The sequence below is a fragment of the Triplophysa rosa genome, linkage group LG24, assembly GCF_024868665.1.
Source record: "Triplophysa rosa linkage group LG24, Trosa_1v2, whole genome shotgun sequence".
In the NCBI taxonomy this organism is placed as follows: Eukaryota; Metazoa; Chordata; class Actinopteri; order Cypriniformes; family Nemacheilidae; genus Triplophysa; species Triplophysa rosa.
Genome location: NC_079913.1, coordinates 9,178,779 through 9,191,032, shown reverse-complemented (window position 1 = coordinate 9,191,032; position 12,254 = coordinate 9,178,779). Strand labels below are relative to the sequence as shown.

At 35.9% G+C, this 12,254-nt stretch overlaps 1 protein-coding gene across 1 annotated transcript in view; it reads left to right on the top strand.

Moving 5' to 3' along the window:
- The window catches only part of snd1 (staphylococcal nuclease and tudor domain containing 1), a 156,356-nt gene extending 150,683 nt beyond the window's left edge, over positions 1-5,673 (top strand). Inside the window, exons 23-24 of the mRNA XM_057323628.1 lie at positions 1,694-1,738; positions 4,796-5,673. Of these exons, the coding sequence (XP_057179611.1) occupies positions 1,694-1,738; positions 4,796-4,861 (111 nt within the window). The 3' untranslated portion in view covers positions 4,862-5,673. The remainder of the gene's footprint in view (positions 1-1,693; positions 1,739-4,795) is intronic.
- Positions 5,674-12,254: the final 6,581 nt, after the last annotated feature.

The window sequence follows — 12,254 nt, the reverse complement described above, 5'->3', positions numbered from 1 at the left end:
ATCTCGCGACCATCATTTATACACAAGCTGCAGTCTTAGACCCACGTTTTAAGAGCTTGTCATTCCTTGACACTGACAAACGAGAAGATGCATACTCCACAGCGTCGGATCTGGCAGAAAGTTTATCTACAGAAGCTGCGCAATATAGGGATCATGACAGCATTAGTACTACAGTCTACAGAGGAGGGTGAGCCCGCACCAAAAAAGAAAAATCAGGCCGAGATATCCATGCTGATGGCCATTTATGAGGAGGAGCATGCAGCAGAGAAGAATGAAATAAAGATGTATTTGGCTTACAAAACAAAGGTTGATTCGGGACCGTTGACATGGTGGCAAAAAAATGAAGAACGATATCCAAAGCTCGCTAAAGCAGCCAAGCGACTGCACTGTATCCCCTCCACATCCACACCATCAGAGCACAACTTTTCGAAGGCCGGCTTCATTGTGAATAAGTCAAGAAGCTCACTTCTTCCCAACGATGTGGACAAGCTGGTGTTTCTGACGCGTAATATAAAAAAAGATCGGATGGAAAAATAGTGACGCAAGTTAGCTTATTTTCCCCTTTTTGTAGTATTTCTGTTTGCTATCTGTTTTTTATTTTTATTTATTCGACTTTATATAATATAGAGGTTGTTTTTATTCTGTTTGGAAACTTCAGACTGATTTTTCTATTTGTTGTTTCTGGTAAAGACTCATCCGTCGGCTTTATATGGCAGTATGCGCTGATATTTTTCTTGAATGTTTCCATTTGATTTGTATTCGTTTTGTTTAAATTATTTGCTCCACGTTTTGTTTATAATATATTTGTTCTAAACCATTTAAGCAAAGAACTTATAGGCTTTGTATTTGTTTGTAGCCTGTTCTTTTTTATTCTAAGGTTTGGCGTTTGCTGCGTTTTCGTTAATTTCCCTCTTCAATATAATTTTTCAGTTAAGTGTTTTTGCTATTTATTTATTTTGTTTGCCTTGCTTTGCACAAATTTGTTTATGACTTGTCCATAGGCCTGTTTTTTTTCTTTTTATTTACTTTTTGTACTTTTTTTTTACTTTTTGTATTTTTCTACTTAATATTTTATTTTGTACTAATATTTTAAAGAGTTGCCGTATGCGGTATGTTTATTTATTTGTTCCCTTTAAAAAAGAACGAAATTTTCAGTTTATTTGATTCAAAAGGGTGTTTTATGTTTATGGTTATTTTGTTGGCAAGTTCATTTGGCATGTAACCGATGTTATAGTTTGTATTTTTGTTAATAAATTATTTAAATGTACAGGCAGTCTCCTTGCTGTTTTTCCAACACGTGATAATTATAACTGTAAATTATAACTGCGGCTCATTTATGTGTCCGTTTAAGCGCTTAATTTATATTTTAAACGCTTTATTATTATGATTTAGCATTTTTCTGTAATATGGAAGTGTTAAAAAACATATTTTCTCAGCCGGTAAACTTAGACTATTATTTTCCATGTATATATACGCAAGTAATTATGTTAATATCATAAATGTGCAGTTATTTGACTAATTGCTGAAATGAAGGACTACTAGTCGACTAAGAAAATCTTTAGCCGGGGGCAGCCCTACTTTAAAGCAGTGTTCATTTCTGTAATGCCCCATGTGTGCGGTTTGTAGTTTTAACTATGTTGTGTTAATGTTTAAGTAATGCTTTATGCGTTTTGTGTTTTCGTCTGTGTTTTAGGTGACTGAGTATCTGAATGGCCAGGAATCTGCCAAAAGTGCCAGGGTAAGATTATCTTAAACATCATCAAATTTTTTTCTTATCTCTAATTATCACTTTGTATCTCTGAAAAACATGTTTATAATTGTTCAATCTATGCATTTTGTCAGAACAAAGGGTACCAAAGCTGTCACTGGGACTGTACTCTTTAAAAAGGTATATATCTGTATACATTTGTTACCGATATGCACCTTTTAAGGTACTAAAACACAGTCTTTAGATGCAGATGTGTAACCTTTGAAAGGGTACCACCCAAGTGACAGTTTTTGTACCTTTTTTGTGACACCGCATTGTACAGTCAAATATGTTGGAAATATTGTACAGCCTGCCAGCTGAAGGGATTTGTTTTGCCATCATCGCCAGCTATCTATACAATTTTTAACTTATTATACAGTCTTTTACTAAATGAATAAATAAATCAATGAAAACACTTAAAGGGACAGTTCTCCTAAAAATAAAAAGTCTGTCATCATTTACTCACTCTCGAGTTTTTCCAAATCCGTATAGGTTGTTTGTTCTGATGAATACAGAGAAATATATTTGGTGGAATGCTTGTAACCAAACAGTTCTTGGCCACCATTGACTATCATAGTTTGTCAAGAACAACGGTCAAGTATATTAAGTTTAGCAGTAGCTGTATTATCATATGTTGTGATTGACTGTATTGCATTACAGAGAGTTTTTGCAATAATTTTACATAATGACTGCTAAACTGCTTAATTGATTGTTTTTCCAGACATAACTGCGCTAATCTCTCGTTACACTCCATGACCTTTTTCTTCGTGCATAATGAAATCATTTTAACTCAAAACAGCATTTTCGTTATTTATTTGGTAAGTAGCCATATACTGTAATAAACAGTAATGTACAGTCAGCCATTAAACCCCTTCAGGGTTTGTCTTGTGATAATGACCTGCTTTACTGTCTGTACATTATTCGTCTCTTCTCTCTTTCCTTCACGAGCTCTACTGTTTCATGGGCACTTTATTGCTGGCACGTGAACTGTTCTGTTATCAAAGTTGGGGATGGCTAGCACAGACCCTACCTGAAACATTGGCTTCCAGTTTGTGCGTCCTGGCGTGACTCTTTCGGCTTTAACGTTGCTCTGTATCACTGGCCAATGGCTGTTTCGCGAGACTCAAGCAGACGAGAGAACCACGCCAACCCAAGAGCTCGATGATGATGTCCCTGTTAACGACGGCGCTAATTATCATAGCTGCTAATTAGCTGTGATTCACTCCGAACGCGAGTTAACAACCGAACGCACATACACACGCACAGATGACAGAGACGAAGAACGCATAAAAGCCCCGGAGCTAAATTATAACTAAATTATTTCACTTCTTCTCTAAGAATCGATGTTGCCCAAATGATCCACCGCTGCATAAACGAAACGCTTAAAGGATTCAGTGCTTTCTGATAAAACCAATGTTTAAAAGGGTTGCAGTGAAATTTGTCAGAAGTAAAGCCTTCACACATGCGTATGAAGAGAGCGCGTTTAAGAGGACCGTAAATGACTGTTCGCCTTGTTATTAAAGAGGTGTGATGATGTTTCAGACCAGCTCGCGTTTTAATGGTCTATCTACACATTGGCCATCTGTGCCTCAGTCTCACAGACAAACGAGCAGGAATGTTTATCAGGGTTTAATGATGGTGAATCAGTGCTGTCAAATGTCGCACGGCCTCATTTTTCCACTGCTTATTAAAGTACATATTAGGGCTGTCAACAGATAAAAAAAAGTAATCGTGATTAATCGCACCCTCTTCGTGCGGTTAACTGCGATTATTCGCACACATATAGTGAAATTAAACATACACTATTTATTTTGTTTAACATGTTTATTTTAGTGCTGTCAATCGATTTAAAAAATGAACTAATCACATACAGCTTTTATGTTTTTAATAATACTTTAACATTCTAATAATTTCCCATTTTATCTCCAAATTAATGTAGAAACAACACATTTCTTTAACAGCATCATTTTATGAATGAAAGCCAACATTCGAATATTGTTGGTTTTGCAACTGATGTCTTTATTAAATATATTATTTTTTTCTACTATCGAACCCATTATAATAAGTGTGCCCTTCCTACCTGTCTTAACAGGTAGGAAATATACAGAAAATAAATGAAGTTCTCAAACACTTTATTACTGCTAAATACATGAAATACAGAAGAATTCTCATTATAGCTAGAAAATGACTTCTTTTCTTTTGTTCTTTGATTAACATTAGTGACAGGAGTCACAGCAGCATGTTTAAGAACGCGGGCCCTTTAAGAGCTGCTGCTCTAAGCAGGTCTAACACGCTTCCTATTTTTACTACTCTTTGCATTCATTTAAGACTTTATTTAACTTGTTGAAGACTCTGCTTGCGAAAATACTAGTCAAAATGTGCTTTCTGGCATAATCTTGTGTATTTTTGTTCATTCAAGCACGAAAAAGAAGTTAATACTGGTGCGCTGTCTGACAGATTCTGACGCAGCCTTTAGCCCATGTGTACACCAGACGAGACCGCTGTCGTGTTGCGTTGAGCCGTGTTCCACAGCCAGAAACTGTCAATCTATACTGGACGTGTAAATACAACCATTTCAAATCGCGCCTAAATAGTTTAAAGGCCTTAATATGAATAAGAGCGTGCTTATATAATGTAACGCTAGACAATGATGACAGAAAAAACGGATGTTGCTTTAATGGCGTTAAATATTTTTTCAAAACGCGTTAATCTGAAAAAATTAATCTGACGCTTTAACGTTGACGAGCCCTAGTATATATATGTTATTGAACAATTGTGTAATACTGGTTTAGTATAATTTTTCTTGCATTTAAGACCCAATTTAGCCTGTTGTTTTGTTTATTACTAGCTAATGAAAACCGTTTCAAACAAAGCCAATGCATGTCGCCAGACAACGCTGGGGGATGTAAACAGTGAGATTTGCTAGTGATGTTACATACAATTTTGAATGCTGCCTTTATAGTAAGATTAGGGAAACCAAAACCGAATATTGTATACTTTGTTGTATGCTGCTAAAATTTTAAATTGATTAATTGTCTTTGCTTTCAGCTCAACATTTGGCGTTATGGAGATTTCCGTGAAGATGACGCAGATGAATTTGGGTTTAAACGTTAAGTCGCCATTCCAAAGACCTTGTGGAAGATGATGCATTCGTACAGAACACAAAACACACAAGTCATGAAAAATCTCAACATACTTCAGTATGCTCTTTTTCGAATGGTAAACACTTGCCTCTTTTGTTTTTTTGTTTGTTTGTTTTTTAATCATCTGTGCATAACCTCTCTTCTGCCCAAGGACTTTGTTACTTTATTTTTTTAAGTAGGCTACAGATGTAAATCTACCTGTAGCTGCTTCAGATAGGACCAACTTTATTTCATTGAATCTTAAATTTTCACATAATAGCCAATTACCTTTTCCGTGTAAATTTTTAGCCAATCACCAGCTGTCGAACCCCATCATGGCGAACCTGTTCCGCCCAATCAGATTTCTGTGTTTTGGGGCTAGACTTTTAAAGATATGAGGGAGATGCACAGAGCAACCATGAACTCAACAGCTCGCTGAGAAAACACCTCCTTAGAGATAAGATTCTATATTTAAATATATATATGGATATTTTCAAGTTAGATACAAACGAATCAAGTGAACTTGCTGGGTGTATTTTTGTCTCTAATGTGATTTGAGTGTTCAGTGGCATTTCTGGGCATTTGTACAGGATGTGTGTTTTCTCTGTTTCTATGGCAAAAGAAAAGCTTGCCTGCACCTTTACAAGCGTCTCGTGACCTCCCCTGCGAGGATTGCTCAACGGTCATTATTTCTTTTTTCCTGCTCTTGCCTGTCATTACAGAAACAGTGTTTGGATTTTGTTTTCATCCGAGTTAGAGCCTGTCATTGTATTTAAATCTGATAAATAAAAATGAGCAAAGTGTCATGTTGTATGACTGGTTTTAAGGGAATCTGGTGGTGATTTTCTCTCTTTGTCAAGCTACAACAATTTGTGACAATTATTACTATGTATCAAGAATGCAAAACAGGATCAGGTGGTGATCGGTCAGTACAGCATTCTATCCATGCGTTAGTTGTACTGAAAATCTATATTATTTCTTAGAATTTGATTAACTAAAAGTGTCACAGCCGCTTTTGATAAATATTTATTTTAGATTCTCTAACTAATGACAACTGAAAAATTGTGTCTAATGACTAGGTTCTAATGTAATTATAGTTATAGTAAAAAAAAGTATTGTGAATACAGTCACAGATGAAGGAGTCCTTCGCCATGACTATATTCACCATACAGCACACATCTTAATGGCTAACAGTGGCGGACTGGCCATCTGGAGTACCTGGGCGTTTTCCCGGTGGGCCGCTAACTTATGGGGCCGGAACAGACGCGTTTGCCGCTAACGTATGGGGCCGTAACGGAGACGCTTAGACGGATGTATTATGAATGCAAAAGACACGTATGCATGCACAACACCCCCACCCCCCCGTCGACAGATTCGGTGGAGGGCCGATGCATGCCTAAAAATGCCAGGGCCGATTTTTCTTCCCAGTCCAGCCCTGCTGCCTACTGCTGTTATTATACTGTAAAATAATAATAAAGCCAATGTGCAGAATTTGTCACCCATGAAGAGTGTCGCAATACACTCAGCTCATGATTTGAATGTGATACTGCGTTCACGGTTACAGTTATATCACAATATTCTGAATAAAAATATTTGGTTACATTTTATATTAAGGTACACAAATTCATTATTAACTACTTAACATGCATGTCGGTATGTATTAAGCACATATGAGTGCCTTATTCTACATCCCTTAATCCTACCCAATCCCTAAACCTTAAAACTACCTTTAATTATCAGTTTAAGGCAAAAGTCGTAGTTAATAGTGAGAAATTGACCCTAATCTAATGTTGAATTGACAACATTTGCGGTTTCACAGACAGATCTTTAGTTTAGTCCTAGTCTAAAATAAATGTTACAGCTGTTTTAACTGACAACAACTTGAACTGACATATCTTAAAATATATCTGTGCCATTGTTTTGTCTCAAGATGCACATCAGTAATGTTTGTTTGTAAGGCATGTTTGTAAAAGCTACTTAATTAAATGTCCCAATTTAACTAAGACCTAGTCCTGACCTAACCTAATCCTTGTCTGGGAAACCGCCCATTAAGGTTTAATTGAACCTTCTATACGCATGTATGCATGTGTTGGCATCTTAACCAAAAGGATTAAACCGTGATGTCATAAAAAACTCCATAGCTCTACGATACAATTTTAAATATTTTTGTATCCCAATATGTTATGTCACTCTATATAAAGAAATAGTGCAAACTCTGAATGGAATTTGTTTCGTAAAAGAAAACTTGTATCAAACATTAGATCATCCAGGGATGTATTTTTGATGAGTCCAGAGCTTGTTTCTCATTCAAAGTATTTTGGAGACAAAATGAAACTCTGAATAATTCAAATAACCAAATGTTGTAAACCAAGTTCAATTTCAGAGAATTTAAAACAAGTTCTACTCTCGGTTTGACAGACCTACGGTGGTCTCTTACTGAAGCCGCAGTGAATTGATTTAGATTCGCTTGAGGGGTGGCTTGTGTTTGAGGCTTCCTCTGAATGACTCACATCTCTGCCAAAGCCCATCATTGCTTCTGCTATCTGTGGCCCTAATGATCCAAAAGCTCCCTGATTTTGCCCAAGGCAACTTAAGGTATTCATTAGCTTGATGAGAAAGGGCTTTTTTATAAGAGTATGGCACAATGTAGTTTTTTATTAAACTTTCGGGTTTAACCCTGTGCGCTGTTTCGGACATGTTTGTCCAATTCAATTTTGTTTTCATTGTCGTTTTGGCCGTGTTTATGCAAACACCATCAATTTCGTGAAAGGTGTATATTTTTTGGAATTTTAATATTATAAAATATTTAATCATATTTTGCTTTCATAAATGTTTTTTAAACTAGGTAGATACAATTGTTACACTCGGGTCCATTTGGACAAAAAGGAATACATTTCAAGAAAATTCAACATTTTCAAATGAATACTATTTACTTTTTGCTTATGCTATTTTCTCCATTTTTCTGTGTGCTGTATTATACAGCACGGCGGGCAAACCGAACAAAAGATACAGCTATAACTGCGTTTATGTGTTAGTATAGATGTCAAAGTGTGGTTTGTATGTGTGTACTGACATTTCTTTTGCGCGTGTGTGTATATACAGTTTGAAAGAAAGACATCATATTTAACAGCAAATCACAAATCCAACACCTTATATTTAAGTCACTGTAGTTTACTGAGATTTGAATATTTTTAATTCACATGTTTTTTTATCCCTTGTTTGCATTATTATGCAAATACTTTTATTATGCAAATGCATTTTTAATACTTTTTTAAACTGAGATAAAAGGTGAGCTTGATTTGGATGTAGAAGTTCAGAAGCCCCTCACTACAGTTTTCACCATAAAGGCATAATAGATGTGGCATGTGTAAACAAACAAGGTTAAAACTCTGAAAATGAATGTATTTTTAGTAGTTATGATCTGGTTAAAACATTTAAATTAGACACAAATTGAATATATTTCATTTTATGGGGGTTTTTGAACATGGACATTATTATCCATTTTTAACCCAAGTGTGATTTTTTTTAGAAAATCTGACACTGCTGAAAAATTAATAATGCAACAAAAATGTTGTTAATTATTAACATATCCAAGACTGTAATAATAAAAAAATCAGCTTCACATTTAGTATATAGAAAATCATTAGAATTATTCATTTTTTTCATAAAAAACAACAGGGTCACTATGCAAACAAACTACATTTAAAGGGTTAAAATTCTAAAAATGAATGAATGTTTGGTAGTTATGATAAGAACTGATTCTAGTGAAAAAAATAGTCATTGAAAGTGTGAAAAACATGGATCTATAATATGTTTATGACCGTTTTGGACATAGACATTTTTGTCCATTTTCAGCCTAAGTGTGAGTTTTTTTTAATTGATGCACAAGGGCTAAAGAACAATTTGGGATATTTCTGCTTCATTGCTGCATTTATCTGATGTTTCGGCTTTATTTCAAGTCAAACCGCATGAAATAACTTATTTGTAGGTTAATGAGCTCGAACTGTCCATTTTTGGCCAACAGAAAACCACTGTTGTGTCAATAAAGACTAACCTCATCACTGACCTACAACAATTGACCTCTCATTGACCTTACTATATATAATTAAAGGAATCAATGGCACTCATAATCACCTTAATTGAGGAAAACATCTATGGTTGTGATGTAACAGTTCATTTAACAGAGACGTTGTGCTTTAAATTGCTCGGATTTATATCTAGGCAGGTAAAATGGGTCAAGATAACAATAAATGTACATCTTCCCTATACGACTTCAAGCTATATCTTTAATAACAACGTGAAGATACAGAAAGTGCTGTTGTGACTTTCTCATGCAATGTTATCTCATGAGTCACTCCTGCTAATAAAGAAAAAGTTTAGTTTTTTCCTTTGATGCTGTTTAGTATGTAAATTAGGATTATTCACGAGCGCTACAGAGGATCATTTGTTTGATGACTCAAAAAAGATGACTCATTTAAAAAGTCATTAGTAATTCCAATTTTGGAATATAATTTTGGAATATGCCCTCCCAGAATCACTTGGCCACTACTCTCTGAGTGTGTAATACACACATAAGGGAGACTCGCATTAATGTGGCATGTTGTGAGCTCTTACCAATCATTTGTTTATGACACTTTGTTTATGGTGTTTTTTCGGTCCTCCCTTCACTTTTCATTCTTCTTGTCGCAGACACTGGGGAGGAAATTGAACAGACAATTACATTTACGTCAATTGGTCTGAGCCTCTGCTCCACTGGGAGGGCCAGGGTAAACCAATAAGCAATGGTACCAGGGTAAGCAATGAGCAAAAGTAAACCATTTCAGTTCACTCCAAATCCACTTGTTAAAGGGGAAATTCCATGAAAATCTGACTTTTTCCATGTTTAAGTGCTATAATCGGGTCTCTGGTGCATCTACCAACTCAGAAAACATGAAAAATGACAACCCAGTAACTTTGTTTATGTGAGCCTATCTCTGCAAGCCTGTGCAAAAACTAGCCGTTCAAATTTCGCTCCCCTTCTGACGTAAATAGCCGTTCTTATTATAATATTACCGCCCCTTTTTCTGAATGTGTCCACCCATTGCGCTGCCGCCATTTTTGTTTTCGCAAGCGACATCCGTGAATTAGTTCAAGGCAAAAGTAAGCAAAGCATGATAACTGTTCTGTTGTTGGCTGCACAGACCAGCACAGAACACTGTTCCCAGTGTCTTGAGTACCTTCACTTATAGAAAGCAGTGTGCATGGTTTGTAAACACGCGACAGGTTTGTCATGGGTACTTTCACTTATAGAAAGCAATTTTGTAAATACACGACCGGTTTGTCATGTGCACTTTTGCATATAGAAAACGTGATGCCTTTGTTAGGAGTCTGTTCGCTTATAGAAAACAATGTGTTTGGTGTTTAAAGACGAGGCACAGCATTTCTCATTCGCAGCCCTGGCTGCGTTTTCTGCTGAAAAGGGGGCGGAGACTAGCAGCTCATTTGCACTTAAAGAGACCCACACCAAAACCAGCGCGTTTCTCCTCACATGCAAAACTGGCCTATTAGGGCATGGTATAATAAAAGATCTGTGGTGTATTTTGAGCGGTGACTTCACAGACACATTCTGTGGACCCCTAAGATTTAAATTACATTTGTGTAAAAGATGTAAAAAACTATCTCCTTTAATTTCCCCTATATTCCCACTATCTGAAAAAAAGTATTGCTGTGCAAACAATTTAATAATTTCTGTTTTGCATTTGTCTCACAGCACTGTATTAGGTTTGTTGAAGAAAATTTCTAGCCCACCTTGAAAATCTTATGCCCCTGCCCCCTCCCCCTTACATTTTTAAAGGGAACCCGGTGTATAGAGAGATGTATGGCTTAATGCGTTGTAATAGCCTTACACTACTAGCATTTGTCGTTAGAAACACATCAAATATTTTCAGTTCTTAAAAAAAAATCTAAATGTAATAATCATGTTAACCTAAGGAGGCCTCCATGTTCTTTTTCGATGACGTAAACTGGTTGCAAGCACAGCTAGGCAGCCAAACTAAACACCGACACACTAATCAGTTCTTCAGTAAATATAAGGTTCTGTGGGATAATATATATATATATATATGTGTGTAACAATGTTCACAGCAAGGAAGAAGGAGGAGGGAACCGGCCAACGTTGACCAACAAAACTTTAATCAAATAAACAAACAACGAAACGAAGGTAAAATGCACATAATAATCACACATAATAAAACAAAACGTAAAGTCCAGGCCTGGTTCTCTCTCGTCCTTTACTGTTGTCGCTCCTGCTTTTATATAATGCTAAAAGAAGAAAGAAAATGAAGACGCTATTTGGTGTATTTTCCTACATTTTAATATTGTTTGTCAGAAACAACACAAACATGCATATTAATAACCAAAATCATTTCGAATTTATCATATACACGATGTTTTAGCCATTATACAATGCATTTTATCCAGATTTTGACTTTTTGATGTTGATTTATCAACATCAGTAGCCTAACGTTATTGTCTTCTCTCCCTCGGTCATTAGCTGACGGGGGTTAATATTCACTTGTGCTCTAATACAGAATAAATAACCAAACCGCAAGCATTATTATTGTGTTTATCAGTATATTCTCATAATGTATAAAGTATACGATTACGGTGGATGCTGATGTCTTAAATGTCTCAAAGGCGGTAGTTTAAAGCTATGATTTAATGCACGCTCACCTTGAACAGACGTCTAATACTGAACGCGTTCTTCTTTTATGGCTGGCAGGCTGGCTTGTGTCAAGAGGACATACCGCCACCTACTGTCCCTGTGTGTTTGTTTATCTGATCTTATGGTTTACGTGTCATATTTTACTGTTATATATGGAAAACGTGTGTGCTTCGCTGTTGCGAAAGAGAACAGGTTTAGGTCGCAACCATTTGACATCACGGATTCTGACGCAAAAAAATGGCGGCCTCCAAGTAAAAATATTTTTTCAAAGTTTATGAATACTGTGACAGTTACACTGTTTTTTTATTTCACAATTATAAAGTCAATGCCATTGTTCATATATTAAGCCATACATCGCTCTATACCCAGGGATCCTTTTAAACTCAATCCAGGACTAATCGACACATGTCTGTTTTAATATTTTGCACATTTATAGTAAACGATATGTGAGATCAATGTTTCATTCATAAGTGGATATTTTAAACATTTGATTCATTTTAAAATGTAAGAGAAGGCTTGTATTTGAAACCATACATTTGTAAAATTTATAGTCTGTTATATTTGACGTGTGCTTCTCTCTTCTTTATCTTAAATGTGTGCTCACACTGAGCGTGTGTGTGTGTGTGCGTACTTGTTTGTGTACGTACGTGTGTGTGTGCGTACTTGTTTGTGTACGTACATG